The 17671-nt window shown below is 35.3% G+C and overlaps 1 protein-coding gene across 5 annotated transcripts in view; it reads left to right on the top strand.

The window, feature by feature from the left end:
• CADM2 (cell adhesion molecule 2) overlaps positions 1 to 17671 on the top strand; it is a 674480-nt gene that overhangs the window by 427299 nt on the left and 229510 nt on the right. For 3 of the 5 annotated variants that reach the window (XM_035315333.1, XM_035315330.1, XM_035315334.1), the window contains exon 2: positions 7584 to 7610. The exons of the other annotated variants lie outside the window; for them this stretch is intronic. In XM_035315333.1, coding sequence (XP_035171224.1) covers positions 7584 to 7610 — 27 coding nt within the window. The remainder of the gene's footprint in view (positions 1 to 7583; positions 7611 to 17671) is intronic. 5 annotated transcript variants of the gene reach the window in all.

Below are 17671 nucleotides of genomic sequence, written 5' to 3'. Positions count from 1 at the left end.
ACAGAACCACGCTCACAACCTTCTGGAGTGGCTTGTTCAACCACTTCAGGGTTGTTTTTGTAGTTATTTCTTAAAAGATTCTGTTACCTTGATGAAACAAAATCTAAAAATTGTGTTAACTCTTGTTTAAAATCTGTTATTTATTTGCAAGTGGTATTTGTGTAATGTATAATGGTAACTTAACTCATGCTGAAATTGCTTCCTTGCAACTTGCAATGCTAGTAGAAGTTACATGTCCAGTTGTGTTATAATATGCATAGAGTTAGCATTTGGGGACAGGCAAATCATGTTATCTAGATGCCTTTAAGAGGAGCCTTTAGGGCATGATTATCATCTTCAAGTTTCACTATACAGTAATGTGCTGCGTTATGTGTTTTTGACTGCTAATATGAGTCAGCTACAGCTGGAATCCTGAACTCTAGTGATGTCTATATTATACAATGCTTCTGCTAATCTCCATCATGCCAGTTTTAATGAGTATCGAGAACAAAATTACTATATTTATAGTCTCCTTTTCAGAAAGAAAATGGAGCTGCGTGTTCTTCAATATTTTGTGATTAGTATCACATAATAAAATTCATTGCATGCGATAATCTAGTCTCAGTTTTAAAATATTTAAAGCATTTAGCATCACATTAGCAAGTTTGAAAGATGCTTACAGTCCTTCTAGCTTTTCCGTTTCAGTTTATGAATTGCTTCTCATTATCTAGGTTCAGTAATTACTATTTTACCAATCTATTTTCTATTGGGCTGGAAAGGAAATATTCTGAACAGCAGAAAATACTTGTTCATTATCTGGCATTGAATTTTAGAGTGATAGGGTGAGCAGAGAACCAAAATGCTGGAATATCTGTTCATTTTTCATGTTGGTTTTCAAAGTTTCACCACACAAAATGTAATTTTATCAAGTTTCTACGGTTGCCATGTTCTATACAGTAAAGTATGCCTTAAAAGCAACTTCCCAAAACATTGCTGTTTCTCACAGAGCATAGTGAATAATACACTCCTGGCAGCTGCTATGTTTTGACTTTCTGTTATTCATTCAATAACAGAAGAGTTGAGTGCTGTTGCCAGAGATGTGTGCTCAGTGTCATGTTTGTAGGTTTGCTAGATGCAGTGATGTGCAGTAGTGTTTTGTCATTAGGGTCTGCATGATGGTTTATGAAGTTTTTATGTCTGGTTTGCCTGCAGGTTAAAACTTAGTGTGAGCTCCCATATTCTGAAAGGATGAAATAAATATGTGAAACTGCAATGGCAAATAGGTTGATGCAGAACAATACTGAGAGGAGTACTAAGGGGTCATTGAAGTGGTGAACAGGGTGTGCTGCTGTTCTGTTGGAGCTCAGTGTTGCTTTGGAGTGCACAGCCCAAGAGTTAGGTGGAAGGCCTCATAAATAGTTACTATACCTTGCACTTAGTGCCACCTCAGCTTGAAATCTTAACTGATTTTAGATCAGTGTAGGTAAATTGCTGAAAATAAGGGGGGGGGAGAAGGGGAAGTAAGGGGGACAGACACGACAAAGAGAATTAAAAGGAAGCTGGAAATCATATAATAAGTGGAAAAACTTGATTGTTTATTCACAGAAGATAAATAAGTCTTCAAATATGCAAAATATATTAAAGAAATGCATGTTCTGTTGTTATTTATACTTATGGAAGTTATGAGAAAGGTTAAGGAATTGGCTTGTTTTTTGAAGGTTAATTTATATGGCAGGAAAACAAGTTGCCACTGAGTAGGCTGTGCACTGTAAGATTACTTGGAGAGCTCTTGGTGTGTCTGTCACCTGAGATGTTAGAAATCTGTTAGGAGTGGTCCATACATAATTCATGTTGCTTCAAATGCAGGGGTTGCAGTAGCTGACATTCATAACCCTTCCAAATTTGTGGGTTTGTCCCCTTTTCAAGTCTATCTTCTCAAATATGTTTTATGTTCTAAGGGGAAAAACAATTACTATATAGATGCATATAACACATATACAATATGATGCCTTATTTGTATACAGGTTTATGTTGTTTATATACATAATATTTATTTTATATGGGTTTATATATTATATTTATATAGGTTTTCTCTGAAACCACAAGAAAAAAAAATCATAACTTTTTGTAAGATCCTTTAATGAATTTAATACATTGAATGTATCTCTTTCTGAGGGAAATCACCCGATGTTATCTCTGGAACTTGTGTTATTGACATGATGCAAAGACTGAATAAATAATAGAAGGTCACATGTTTAAATTGCATGTAACTATATGTGCATGGCTGCATAGATCTTTAGTGGTTATACAGATAAAGATGAATATCGGGGCATATATATTCTATCTGCAAATACCGCTGATATTTTTGAAATCTCCATGAGCAATGTATGCAGAACTTAAGTATAAAAATATATACATTAATAAATAATGTGTATATAACAAGAAACTATAAAATGCATGTGCAATATCAATAAAGGCTATCAAATGTGAGATCAGAAAATTAGAAGAAATTTAGCTGTGGGGTTGTACCTAGGTCTGTTGTTTAATTTAATCCTATTCTAAAAGAACCCTCAAGGTCCCATGTTTCTTTGTCATTCATTGACCACTCTTCAAGACTGAGCAGCAACATCTCCCTGAACACAGGATACTCAAAACCCCACTAAGATTTTCTGGCAATGATAGTTTCATTCTCCTTCAGGTGGCTTTTGAAAAATGCTGTTATTAAAATGTAGGCTCTAAAGCATTCTGCATTACAGTGCACACCAGTATCATTGCTTTGAACGGGTCTCTTACTCAGTTTGTGACAGCATAATAATTTACATTACTCTCTTGAGAAAATGATCCCACTAAGCTTTCTGTCACACAGAGGAGCTTTTCCAGTTAGAGAAGCAGAGCTGACATTTAGGTGACCTAAATGACCACTGATTAATCCATCAGCTTATCCAAAGGGAAAAAAATGTCATTGTTGTCATTATCATCATAAATTTAAAAGGAGAATTCTAAACTAAGCAGTGTAAAAATTAGTCCTTTTCTTTTGAAAATTGGGAATGCGCTTCTTTTTTTAATGCTTTTTTTTTGGTTATTTTTAGTATTTCATCATTGCAAAAGGTTTTAAGACTGGAGTAGAAGTACAGCTGAATAAATACGTCTGTCCCATAGCCTGCTGATGTCTTAATTTTTATTGAAGGTGAGAGAACCTCCAGATTTGTTGGAACTGTAGGTTGCTGTATTCAGGACAAAATCAATGCAATGTGCTTTATGACTAGGACTTTCATCTTGTTTCTTTTCTTGAAAAGAGCTATTTAGTCATTGTAACATTTAGATATTGTACTAGTTTTTTCTCTACTTGATTTCTTAATACATATAATAGATACATAAAATAAGAACAGGGCACTGGCCTCAAATATTTTTCTTCTTATTTTTCTGAAATAAAAGGTTAGATAGGCTGGACATCTGGGAGAAATATTTTTTCCTTTTTTTTATTTTTATTGAGCTATTGAAGTAATTGGAGGGACATCTTTTTTTCTAAAGACAAAATCCCAAATTGAATAATAAATCACATATAAGAGAAAAATAAAATAAATGCTATATCAAATCTGTCTAAAAATGTCCACAAAATTGAACAGCATAGAGACAGCTGACAGTGGAAAAAATATTGAACAACTTGTAACCACCATTTATCAAAGAATGTAATTTAACAATTGTTGGCATACAGAAGCAAAGAGTCAGAAAGATATATCACAGGAAAAATAAAACACAATGTTATTGATATTTGAGAGCAGGGTTATATTACAGTGTTTGAGAATTGAACCCAGCTTTTTACATACAGACAATGATTTTTAAAAACATCGTTTCAGCGGTACAGATACAGCAGAAATGCTTTTCTGTTTTAAAGATGCCCTAAAAATCTTAGTTATGTGAAAATTAACTGTCATGATTCAGGACTTGGTACAATTTTCATCCCCTTTCCTGATCTCTGAGTGAACTCGTCAGAGATCTCTGACCTTGAACTGTTGCTGTTCTCTGATTCTCTCACTCCTAGACCTTTCCCTAGTAGCAAATAACCCTTTTGTTTTGCATATACTCTGACCAGAAGAGACTTCCAAAAATAAAATATCCTTGATAGAACCAAAGTTTTATTATTATATTGATTATTATTATATTACCTAGAAATCTAGAAGGTCTGTCATGACTTTCAGCCTGACTTTTGAGAATTTGGTCTGTCTTTCATCTTGGTCAGGTTGTCTTCTTCAGTCCTTAAAAACTTCCATAAATTCTAATGAAGGTTGTTCACATTTCTATAGTATACTTCCCTATCCAGAATCAATTTCCTGAGAAAGATAAGGCAGAGTAGCTTAAAGAAAAATGCGCTTAGAAATGTGTTCAGGTTTTTAAAGAAATCCCTTAACTTTGGGAAATATTTCAAGTATCTGTCTTTCTTTTTTGTCTGTTTCCTGATTCACTTGTTAGATTGGCCAAATAAAGTATATGACAGACAAATAACATAAATTCCAGTTTTTAAGTTACCTTGTACCTGTAAATAATTACTGGCCACTCCTAATCCATTTTAATTATATTACAGAGATTTCAAATTAAATCAGTATCCTGAAAATATACTACTTCAAGAAGGATGCTCACTACCCTGAAAAGCTTGTTTAGTCATCACGCAGGGAAGTCAAGTTGGAAACAAAGAATATTTCATCTCCATTTTACAAGTGATTGTTTGAAAAGCAGAGAAATAACTGACTTGCTGAGGACAGTCAGAAAGCAAATATAGATATTACAACAATAATGTTATTTCTTGAAACCCATAGGTCTTTTGTCGCTGACTTCAGTGATGTGAAAAGCTGAGCTATCCCAGTTCTGGTGCTCTAACTGAGACATCAGCCTCCCTCTGGTAATTTTCAGTGTTAGTGATGCTCGTTATAAACATTTATCTCTGTTTGTCTCCTCCTATGACCTTTCTTGTATTAATAAGGTGAAAAGATGGATAAAAATTTCCAAACATATAGTTTGAATATAGCATCTCTTTGTACATATTGACAAGGAAAATAAAGAGGGAAGAGAAAAAATATTTCACCTTTGGAAAAAGTACCAACATCAATGATAACAAGGAACAAAAACTTTTCCTTATGCTGGATATCATTAAAAAAAAAAAAAAAAAAAAAAAAAAGGCTAGTGATGGAAACAGCTTCAGCTAGCTCCCTTCAGTCAGCAGAACTTTTGAAAGACAATTTTTAGCTAATTTGGCTGTTGTGCAGTTTGAACTTTACGAATTGACTTGTAATTGGACCATGCTGTCAATGGAAAAACTTACAAGTATCGAACATGACATTTTTAAGAAGGTTACTGTCATCCATTCCTCTGTTAGTGAATATGCAGAAAGTTATAATTGGTCTAACAAGCTTAGTAACCTGTCCTACTTCCAATTATAATGTACAACCTCATTTACATATTTTTTTTATTTACTGATACATGGTAGGCAATAATTCTGTCTAGTGCTCCTGCTTCAAAATAAAGCTATCTAATCATAAAATTGTTGGATTCTTTTAATATGCATATATATATGTACATATATCTATATAATTTGTGTGTGACCATTATGTATGTGTATATATGTATATTTGTTCTAAATGATTAAAATACATATATAATTTTCATTTATGTATTTTATGTATCTTTGTATTCTGAATTATTAGATATAAGTATAAAGTTACCTGTTGCTTTTAAATTACCTGGAGGGGGTTTCCTCCAGACCTTTGTTAGGTTTAAAACATGATTCTGCCTTGAAATGATAACGCCTTCATGTGGATATTATTGTCATAACTGCAAAAGAAGGGGAAGCATAAGAAAATAAGCAGATTGATGAACTCTGTGTGTTCATTATCAATTTATACTTGCATGAAGGAGAAACTGTTCACTTACTATAAAATTAGAATGGCACCATTAATTTTGTTTACTACTCAAGTGATTTTTAGTGCATGTAAGATTTTTTTCAGGTATATCTTGTTAATATCTTGTTAAATAGTCTTATGGAAAGTTAACTGTAAGACTATAGCTCTGCAGGCATGTCTACATTTGTTGTACCTCCCCAAAGCTGTTCCATGGAGTACTGTTGATTTCAGGCATGGCAGGACTGCTTTTTGTTGTTTGTTTTTGTGGCCAGCGTAACAATGACAATGCAGAATAGTGCTTCTGGAAGTAGAGAGCAGGGTCAGTGAAGAAAAATATGAATCTAGAGAACTGACATTTTTGGTTGCATTCATAAAGTTAAAAGTTTTTGTTTTGTTTTGTTTTGTTTTCAAAAATTTCTACATTTATGGTAACTTAGCCTTCACTGCCATGCTATCCTTACTTGTCTTAGTAAGAACTGATTGGTGACACACCACACTGGTGAAAAAAGGTGGAAATGGAAGAAAGCAAAAAAAAAAAAAAAAAAAAAAAAAAGAAGAGGGGGAAAAAAAAAAGAAAAAAAAAGTATACATAAGACCTACAGGTGTGAACGAGATGAGCAAAGAGAGCAGAAAGAGAGTGTTTGGTCTTTCCCCTTTTTCTCTGCGTTCTGGTCACAAGTATATCTGCCATTGAATTGTCCCATAATCCCATTTTACAAGAAGGACTGGAGAAGAGGAATTAGGATTATTATTAATATATTTTTTTCTGAGCTACCTTTTTCATGAAAGTATTCTTGAATGAATTCATTTTCAGAGTGCACATGAGAATTTAAAGACTTATAGACGGTATCTTTTTGTGTAATTTACAGCTAACGGTGAATGTCTTTTCATTTTGGGTTCTGATTGTGTATCAGCAACGTTAGTCATGAGCCTCAGAAAACACAAAAATATTCTTTTGATTTTGGAGACAAGAATGATGATAGAACATTTTAAGTTCCTGTCTTTGTTATGACCATGTTGTGTCTTTGCTGTTAGTAGCTGTGTTGCTTCAGGGGACAGAGGAAAAGCTGTTTTGTCTGTCCTATTTTCTCTGAGTTGGAATGTTGATCACTGCTAAAATATTCTGCTAAAATATTGTCTGGTCCCTTAGATTTGCATATTCATTAATGAGTGGATGTTTGCTCAGGGTGCAAGAACAATCTGAAGATACGTGCTTCAATGAAGAAAAAACGATATTGTGTGTGAATAATGGGAGTAGCTGTAGTTTAACTGATGTCTTTTTAATCAGCTTCATAGGAGATTTGTTTCATGAAATAGGAACAAAGGACTGATGTATGATGCGTAGGTACTTCAGAATGAGCTTTTAGCAAGGGAATTGTGCTGTACCTTATAGAATTCATGAATCTGTGTACGTGTGTTCTCACGTATTTGTGATTAATGGTACATGATTTTTCTCCACTCATTGCCATGCTTCTTGAGTGTGTCTTGTGATATATTTTCTAAATGTATCAGTACACGTCTTCTGACAGAATCATAGATCTGAACTATCTCATAGAATTGAACTATCTCAAATAGGTTAAATACTCCTAGAAACAGTGTTTGTTAGTTTTGAATCAATAGTGATAGTTTCTGTGTATTCTTACTTACTCAAACTTCTGTCTAATCTATCTTTGTTCTCTTCCTCTTGTGCAATCTTTTCCTTGCTTCCAGTGGCTGCTACAAAGAACAAAGTTAGAGGTGAGTTTCTGCTTGCACTCTTCAATTTACATTGCATGGTTCTGCAGCCCACATATTATCTCACTTTTCTTTTCTGCATCTCAAAACTGAGAAAGATATTTTTAGATCTTATGGTATAATAGATAAGTCTTTTCAATTGTATAATCGTCCCGAAGTGTTACCATTGTTTATCAGTTATCGCTGTCTATTCATACTACGTTTGGCTGGTCATGGAAATGTAGGGGATTTTTAGGAGAAAGATAAAACCAAGTGCATTTTAGTTAGATTTCTGACTTGTGTTATAGTAAGATAGGGACATTGATGGTATTTTAATAGATATATGGATATTACATGCAATTGCTCATAAATATGGAAATGTAATTTATAATTTTTTATCTCTAGACATAGTCATAAATATTTGAACAGACAACATAAATGAACATAAGTGTCTCCAAAGCAGCCCCCATCTTTTCACTTTAGTATAAAATGATCATCACTGTTTCTGATGACATACCAATATATATAGAAGCATACTATAATCTTTATCAAGATTTATGACTTCAAGCTCCCAAGGTAATTGTCACAAATCAGTGTGACAAAGAAATAAACCATTCAGAATTAATCATGTAAGGTCAACTGTGGCAAAACCATTTCCTGAATTTCAACAAAGCAGTGATATAGTATTTTTATGTGCATATACACGTAAACATATACATACATGTCTATATATGTATACATACGTATGTATCAATGAACATATATTTTTCAGAGAAAATCCTGAAAAGATAAATTTACTGAAATTTATCTAACATTTCTGGTAGATAAAGATGAGCTTTTTGATAATCAAACATCGTATTTTAAGGGAAATACTTAAGCTTGAATACTTGTAGTTCAGAAGTTAAGAACTCCCATGTTTACAATGTTCATTAAGTCCAGATATATACATTGCCTAGCTTGAAGGTATAGAACAATAATAGTGAAAGAAAACCTATATGTCTGGTGGAGGTGTTTATGCATTAGAGTAATTAAATAGCAATTAAAATAGAGCTCTCTTTTTTAAACCCTTGCATGGCTCTCAGTAAAATCATGTGTGGTGTTTTTTTGTTGATTTTTTTCCTCAAAATTTGCATGCCTTGGATGTCATGAACAAGGGGAGAGGATAAAATAGAATTCATATGGTTGTCTATGCGTGGTATGAAGGTTTCTTTATTCTTTTCTAATACTTTCATGTACTCTGCTGTGACACTGTACAGTGGTCAGGAGTTTCAAGACCTTCATAATCAATGAAAAAAATGAACAGAAAAAGAAACAAACATCCTTAGAAGCAAACCTTCAGCACAAATAAGCATAATCTTATAAGTATTCAGCAATTACCTCATGTACCCATATAGTGCCATTCAAACAGAAACTGCCCTGGAGGCACAGGAATTAAAAAATGAGTCAGAAGTACTCATGGGCCCCACTCATCCATGGAGATTAACACACCCTTATTTCAGAAATGCACATGCATATTGAATAAGTAACTGAAACTATATACAGAAAATGGGTTTGACACTGTAATAAGAGTAATTCTTGTTACCAGTAGCTATGTGTTATCTTCATAGTCCTCTTAACTCAGTTGCACGGTGCCTTCAGGAAGTCATCAGCTTTTTCTTTGGTCCTTAACAGCCCTGTAGCAAAGGTACCCAATATCCACAAAGAACTCAGTCCTGTAACAGTCATATCTTTTACCCCAAAACATGGGACACATCTCTCAGTCTCCTGCAGTGGAAGACATAAAGTAGCTGACCTCTTAGTGCTTTTTCATCTTGCTCTGGCTAAGCAGTAAAAGGGATCTGTTCCTACCCCCTTGGAAGCGGAACACTTCACTGGCAGGCAGTTGCCTAATACAGCTTTGGAAATGGCAACTCAGAACTAAGGGAATGCTTCACTGCAGTAGGAGTTTCTCTTTTGGCATTTATCTCCCTGAAATCCAGCACTTTTGTGTATATGATCCTGTTTATGGGTCTTCATCCTTCCTTTCTGAAGTCTGGAATTTATGCTGGCATTTTCACCAAGGTGAAGTTAGCGCTCATCCCCACCCTGAAATCTGAGGGCTCTGGAGCACTTTAGGAGGTGATATTTTATGTGACCGCTTGTCTTGATTTTTTTTGCACTTTACCCGCGGGGTAAATTATTTACTAATAAACTTCTGCTGGTCTCCATTTTGTTGTTGTTGTTCCTTTTAGGATTGTCTGTAAGCATCAGAGCCCTTCTTTTCAAACACTTCATTCAGTGTTCTCTTTAAGTGTTTTCTGAGACTTTTTGAAGACTGCTTATTAAGTGCTGTAAGAGAGCTATTGAACTCTAAGTCACATTTACTTTGTGGCACAGAATCAGTTTAGGTTGGAAGGTCATCTGGTCTGCAGGTCATCTGGTCCAAGTGACCATGTAAGTAAGGCCCACTTAGATCTGGTTGCTCAGAGCCTTCTGGTCAAATTGAAGCATCTCAAAGGTCAGATTTCTGTGGCTTCAGGTTAGGAAATTTGGAATATCTTTATTTTGTGATTTTCTTATTTCCTCCTTATGCTTTCTGTTACCTAGAAGATCCTGCATGAGTGTTTTTGTTGGGCTTCAGAAGGGTGGATTTTTCATGGAAGGAAGACTTGATTTGGACTGCCTTTGGACAGATGTTGCCACAGGACATTCCTATTCAGGATAGGATGCACTGAACTTTTCTTGTGACATGTTGAAAAAGTCTCATTCAGAGGGATTTGAAAGAGCAAGGTGTAATTAGGCAGGAAAAGGATAATGCATAGCACTGAATTTGAAGCAGAATACAAAATCTACTGAAGAATCTCAGACTATCTGACTAAGGTTGTTGAGTGCATGAATACTTTAAGGACTGTTCCTTAGTGCACCTGATCAGATTTGTTCAACATGAACTCTGTAAATGAGCCTTTCCTCTATCAAAGAATAGTATTTTTGACTTTTTGACCTCTTAAGAAGCTGAATTTTTGACATTTTGGTGACAGTTGTTGCAGGTATCTTCTGGCAGCAGTTAGCACTGGTTTGCAGGCTGGCTGGTCCTATCAGAGCTGCTAATGATGCATCAATTTTAGTCCAGGTGAAAGAGAGAGGCCAAATGTCATCATTCAAATGTAATTAGTTGAGGAATGGGATTCTGTGCTCCACATTTTCACTTCTCTGATACACTCAGCATCAGCTGCTATTATAATGTTATCTCTATAGCTGCCCCACTAACCTTATGCAGCTAGACATTTGATTTTATAATCCTTCCAAATTTAAATAGGAATTTATGATGGTTCTTTTGATATTGGGAGTGGCATGGATGAGTGAAGCCAACTACTGTTGCAGGAGGATAAGCAAGTCATCCAGAAAGATCTCTGTTCTGTGTCTTCAGAAATAAGGCTTTCTTCCCGATTTCTCAGAGTCCTGAGACCCTCAGTTTAGAAATAGCAAATTTCTAAGAGTTTCAAGTCCCAGGAAGAGGCTGCTTGCAGAGAGGAAGGTGTAACTGCCTTCACATTGCAAAATTCATACTATCCAATCTATAAAGCCACTGTGAATTAGCAGCTATTTCTGCCATTCTCTTTTCCCTCATGGTAACTGTGTATGTAGTTACATTTTTAGTTTTCTCCTGGAGAAGTCACATTCATATCATAGTCCCACTGCTGCTCATAATGAAGTACTACTGTGCTAGTTACTCTCTATATACATATATATGCCTATATATACATAATGCTATATTCTCTCTTCAAAATTGTTGTAAAAGCTCTACTTGTGTGGGTTCTAGTGTATGTCCTGTTGATACCTCCAAAGTTTTCTTCTGACTTTTCTTCTTCTGACTTTTGGCTAACCTTTTAAGTACCATAAATGCCTTTCACCCTATTTAACTTTCCTCACCAGTCTGGTATTAACAGTACTATTTTCCATAGCCTGTTGCATATCCAAGGGATTTTTTTTTTAGATACATCTTTTTCTTGATTTGTATTGCATCTGTGTGCTAAAGGAATTGTCCTTAGTTTTGAGTTCCATAGAAGCGCACATATTCTTTGTCAGCTCTTCTACAAATGCAGAGGTATATTGTTTCTGCTTTGCTTTTAAAATAGGAGACGGGTCAGAAATAAAATTAAATTTAGCTTCAACAGCGCTACTTAGAGAGTACATCTCAATTTCTAAGATTAATCATCGTAGCAGTTGATTCTCTGTCTAAATGTATCTTATCCAAGAGGCAAAGACTCTAGACTTTATTCTCTTGATTTATTTTGTTTGTTCTCATTATGTCAATGAAATTGGCATCAGCTTATTGGAAGTTTAAATCAGGAGGGATTGTGGCAAGAATGTTGGACAAAGACACTCTTGTAGCACCTAAATGGATTTACATGAACTTTTACTTAGGAATCAATTTATTTCTCAAGGTCTTCATCAATGGTCAAATTTTGCCCAACCATCTCTTTTGATTTTCTTACAGAGTATGATAAGATTTATTGCATTTCTCTGTATGAATATTTGCTTTCTTGGAAAACAATAGGTTTAATTCATCTTATTGTTTTTACTTAAAACGAGACAAACCAGGATAAATTGTGTTGACCGTAATTGCATGTATGGAATGCGTACGGTTTAGATCCTTATTTAAGTACATATAATTAGTCAAACATTTATCATTAGAGGTAAAATTATCCTGAAATCAAGCAAGTAACATAGCAGCTGTCCATGTTAGGAACAGGATGAAATAAATGTACATAAAGGAGACCCAAATACTATTTGTCTTATTTGCATTATCCTCACAAAATTCTAAGCTATTCAGTTATTAACATCAGTCAGGCAGTAGCTCTGTTGTTGCAGATTTTTTTATTGAGGGATGGATAAATTTGGGTATCATCTGCATGACACATTGCACCATTATGTCAAAAAATACAAACTGGTAGAAGTGTATGGATGTTGAAAGTGTGAATCCAATATAGAGCCTAGGGAAACTCCATAACTCATGGTAGTTTGAAAGAACATTTATTTATGGTTACAATCTTACACCATTGAGACATGTAGAAATGAAAACTTGTCAGATTCCACCTCTAATACAAGGTCATTACAAAAAACTTGCCAAGGCTGTCTTAGTAGCATAGCATGATCTGAAACTGGCTGAAAAAAATCGGATTTTCTAGGGCTATTGAAATAAGAGCTTTCCCTTTCTAAAATATTTTCCTGGTGTTTTTATTCAAAAGATAGTTTCACCTTCTAAAGGTAGAGTTTGCATATGTCACTTTAAAATAATTATATCTCCTTTGATATTTATAAATGATTGTATGTATGGGGGGAGAACAACGAGACTAATGAAGCCTTAATAACCATTCCTTTACTGACTCTTCTCTATTGCCTCCCTGGTAGTTTAGTCACTGCTTCCAGTACATAACCTCTGAAGTCCAGTGCTTTTCTCTGCTGATTAAATCATGTCCAGTGGCTAAACCTGTAAGTTTCAAAGGTCTGGATTTCATTTCTAGGTCTGCCACGGAATTCCTTTGTGATTTCTCACAGCACTTAGGGCCAGAGTTTTCTCATATTCAGCAGTTCTGGTGGGGAGGGCAGTAGTGATGAAGAACAAAATTTGATGCTTGTCTGTGATGAGAGTGCATAAAATATATATTTGGAAGTGCCCTTAAGAGTGCAGAAGAAGAGCTTTGTAGGCCTACATGAAACATATTGCTCCTTCTTTCTCACTTTGCTATCAATATTTACACAGGAGCAAGTATCTGAGAGAGAAAATTAAGGTAGGCGGTTGGTTTTGTTTCCTTAGTGTTACTCCATTTCCCCAGTTCTTACTCTATTTCAGTGAAAAGAATGTGAAATTTTCAATCTTATGGTTAGACTCTGAACATACATACATATATATATATATGTATTTTTTAATTCTCTTAAATGAAAAATTTCACATTAGATCAAGGTAATAGGTTATATTTCACAGTTTCACTATACCATCAGATAAAATAAAACATTAGAATCACATTAGAATCTCAAAAATCATAAATATCTATTTCAGTATATTGTGTATGCTATTTGTCAAAAGAGATTTGGGATTGGATTGGAGATTTTTTATTTTTTATTTTTTTACAATCTCTAGCTGAGCCTCAGAGGAAGAAAGCTGGAATCATAATGATGATAATAGCTCTTAACAAAGTTGCTGACTGCTCTTCACCCTTTCCAATTATATCTGGGAAATACTTGGCCCTAGCATCTGTAAGATCTTTCCAATATTAAGACAGCTGAGATTTCCACATAATATTGTGTACACACAGTCCAAATGCTCACCATTGTAGTTCCAGCCAGAATCCTTTTGCCATTCAAGGTCTCTACATATTAAGGAATCCACTAAAATATGAATTGCCTTTTCCTTTTTCAGACTGATGGACTACATTAGCAGCACTGGAAAGAGCAATTACACAATCCTGTATGTCCTCTTTACTCCCTTTAATACATTTTATTTCAGTATATTTTGCAGAATAGATGTAAACAAAGCAGCTGTTTTGGCAATGTAGCATGCTTATGAGAACCTTTAGGTCACAATGAAATAAAGCAGCTCTAGCAACACAGAAATAGAAAAGGGAAGTACAAAGACTAGTGAAAAGAGATTGGCAGGGGCAGGCTATTGCTGTTGACATGGCCTATTCATTTGAGAGACACCTACCCTGAGCCAGTATGTCAGTCATTTCTTGGCTGAGTAGTTTAATAACCATTGTAGAAGAGTTTGGAATAGAGTAAGATAGTATCTGTTTCCATTCTTGTGGAATGCAAGACAGTTATGGGAGAGTGACTATAGGGAGGATGTTTGCTTTTGAGGTGAACCCAGTTATCATGGACTAAAGCATTTTGTCATTTATTACTCACCAGCTTTCAAATAAGTGATTCTTCCCTCCACAATGGTTAATACAAATTCCAATTGCTTTTTTCCATTTAAATGTCCTTGTTTGGTTGTTAAGTATTTGGGACTAGACTGCCAAGAGCAGATTATTAGGAGAGCTTGCCATACTTGAATAGAGCTCTGCTGAAAATTTAGATGCTTTATTTACCATCTAAATGGATGTGCTGTTGTAAATGTGGCCATGATATTGACCATTGAGCCCTTATGCCTATCTGAAAAGAATTTTCATGGGCAGCACGTTGCATTTCAGATATACAGGTATTGTAAATACTTGAGATGCATTTGCGTTTTGCCGTGTGCTGGCCTGATTAAGTTATTTTTCAGATTCCAGACAGATAAAACACTTTGCTTCAGAGTCTTGAATATACATTTAGGCACAATAAAAAGGATGGATGCAGTGAGTACCCAAGGTCTGTTCAAGATATTGTTACATGCAGTGGAGTTAGTGACCATGATTTCCTAATGCCTGGTGCTGCTGCTCTGAAGCAGGCTGTGGACTTGCCTTTGTCCCAGTTATCTAGATTTCTTCAACTTCTGTCAAGAGAAAATCCCTGATAGAAAATAGGGATTTGATAATAATACCTGAATGCTGTGAAATTGGTACAGATACATCCCTCTGATTGCTGATTTTTATTTCTCTGTTGATAGTTCTCAATGCTTTTTAAAAGCACTGACTTTTCATCCAGGCTTGACTTTGTTCCAATATGCTTTGTTTTTAACCAAAGGCAGTGGAGGGGGTGCTTTTAAACAAAAAGGAAAGGGTTTGGCTTTGTTTAGTTTTGGTGTGGTTTTGTTTGTTTTCTTTCTCTAAAATCCTCTTCCAAGACTAGCTCCTTTCTCCATATCTGCTTCTTAAATCTTTGGATGAGATCAGGTCTTCAGTTAATTTGTTTTCCTTTAGTAGATGTTGGTCATTGAAACGTGGTGTTTAAATGGCTGAGGATTTCCTATTATTGCTATCATTTGTGCTGTTTATTAATACTAGCTTGTTATGGTGGTTCAAGCGTATTAATACTAGGCATAGCAACAGATGAAAGGAAAGTAAAACTTCCATGTGTGCCCTTTTTGTTTTATAGAGAATCTAAGGTAATTTTTCTAAGGTGGCGTTACAGTTTGCATTGCTCTGCCATTCTGTCAAGGGCTAGGACCTTCAGGGTCTTCCCCACAGTTGAATTAGATTACCGGCTGAATATAAGGAAAACGTAGTGGAAAACACTTGAGCAGAGTATTGCCTAGGGACTTCTGTGCTGTTCATACACAACTACCTCAGAAATCTGGTCTGGTCAGAAACAGCCATGGGATTATTGATGTGGATCTATTGTCCACAAGTTCCCATAGATCATTAGAGTTGGTTTGTTGATCCAGAATTAACATCTTCGTTCACTGCTCATCTGATTGCAGAATACCCAACTTGTTTTCCTTGAAGTTGATAAAATGAATTTCAACTCTTACAAAAGTAACCAACAGCATTGTATTACCTTTCTGTAGCTTCTCAGCTCAAGTACCAGAGCTGTGACTTCATTAGGCCTATTCACAGTAACAACAAATTTAAGTAGGAACCTAAGTCATCTATGTTTTGGAATCTCGTTGGCTCACAGAAAGCCAAGCAGATGAACAGGCATGCTCCTGTTCTTCAGTTTACTGTAGCCAAAAGTATGCTAGTAGCCGTAGCCAAGGAAGGAGAAAATCTTCCTTTTTAGGAGCCTGATTCTATGAATTCAGGTCTGGAAGCTAAATATTTTAAATATAATAATAAAAAGAAAAAAAAAAAGGAAAGGGAAAAAAAAATGAAAGAACATGGCAAACACAAGGGCAGTCTCTCTGAAACTGGTAGATTTAGTGATAGCAAAGAAACACTGTAAATGTTGGCTCTCTCATCTGTTATATCAACATGATGTTTATGGGCTCCATGAAGAGCTACTAAAAAACTAAAAGGCAAAATTCCAGTCTAACAACCTCCTAGTTTTGTTATCCAGTTTATAAAAATAATTAAAATGCTGTAACACGACAGAAGGACTTAATAAGGAACTGAGCTTGAGAATTAAGGTATATGCAATAAATAAATGCAAAACCTGTTGGAAGGGTGGGGAATTGGAAGGAGAGCAAGGGAATATTTCAGGATAGCTGCAAGTCCAGTGGGCGCTGGCAGCAGCTTCCAGTAGAGAGAAGATCACCCAGACTTTGCAGGTTCCAGTGCGTCTCACAGGTGCTGTGAGAAGTTATTGTCAGTATGCCAAATTCTGATATTCTATTTTTTTTGTAACTGTGCTATGTTAGATTGTGTAAACACAGGTAAGACTGTAAACTCCTGATTTATATCGGTGCCTGTGAATGATATGATACATCCAATCTGTCTCCCACGGGCTTGCTTTTCATTTGTTAACTTTTGCTGAGAGTACTGCAACCCTTTTTCACGAGAGGGCAGCTCTTCTCTTTCATGTACTTTTTCTAGTAATTATTATTTCCATATGCATACATAATAAGATGTGTGTGTGGTGCATCAGAAGTACTTAAAGAATTTATTATAGTTGGCTTTAGCAACAATTCCACATAACCATAGGTTTCACATGCTAGTAATTTTTGCTTTTCGTATAACTAGTAGCTGCCATAAGTAGCTAAGACAACTGAGTCTTGCCTTTTTCCTCCATGATACTTTACTGACCTCTCCAGCTTCCAGTTGTCTGTCATCTGTGATCCCTTTGTGCCTTTGCTTAGCTTTCATTCAAAACTATTTGTTTTCATTTGTTTTGAGGAATAGTAATTATTGTATTTGTCACTGATGTCTGGAAATGTAAAGTATGTCAGCTAATGCTTCCCAAATAGCAGCTTCAAATGAAGGCAGAATATCAATCCCTGCATTGATGTCCATTTACATTTTAGGAATTTACAAGTGTATAAAACTAATGAGCTAATAATTCAGCATTCTTTTCAGATAATGTTATGTACAGAAATAAATAGGATGAATAGGCTTTCCTCCCATGCTTAGGCTTCTCCTACAGAATTTAATTTTTGTAATGATTACCGTAATGGACTGCCCATCCCACTCCAACAATAAATGTTCCCCAGAAGGCAGACTAATAAAATAAATGCTTCTCCAGAGCAGGCATAATAAAATTTCTCTGATCTTTGGCTTAGTCTCTCTCCAGAAGCTCAGGAGAAAAAAAAA

This window comes from Oxyura jamaicensis, chromosome 1 (assembly GCF_011077185.1).
Source record: "Oxyura jamaicensis isolate SHBP4307 breed ruddy duck chromosome 1, BPBGC_Ojam_1.0, whole genome shotgun sequence".
Classification (NCBI taxonomy): Eukaryota; Metazoa; Chordata; class Aves; order Anseriformes; family Anatidae; genus Oxyura; species Oxyura jamaicensis.
This window is presented reverse-complemented; position numbering and strand designations above follow the sequence as displayed.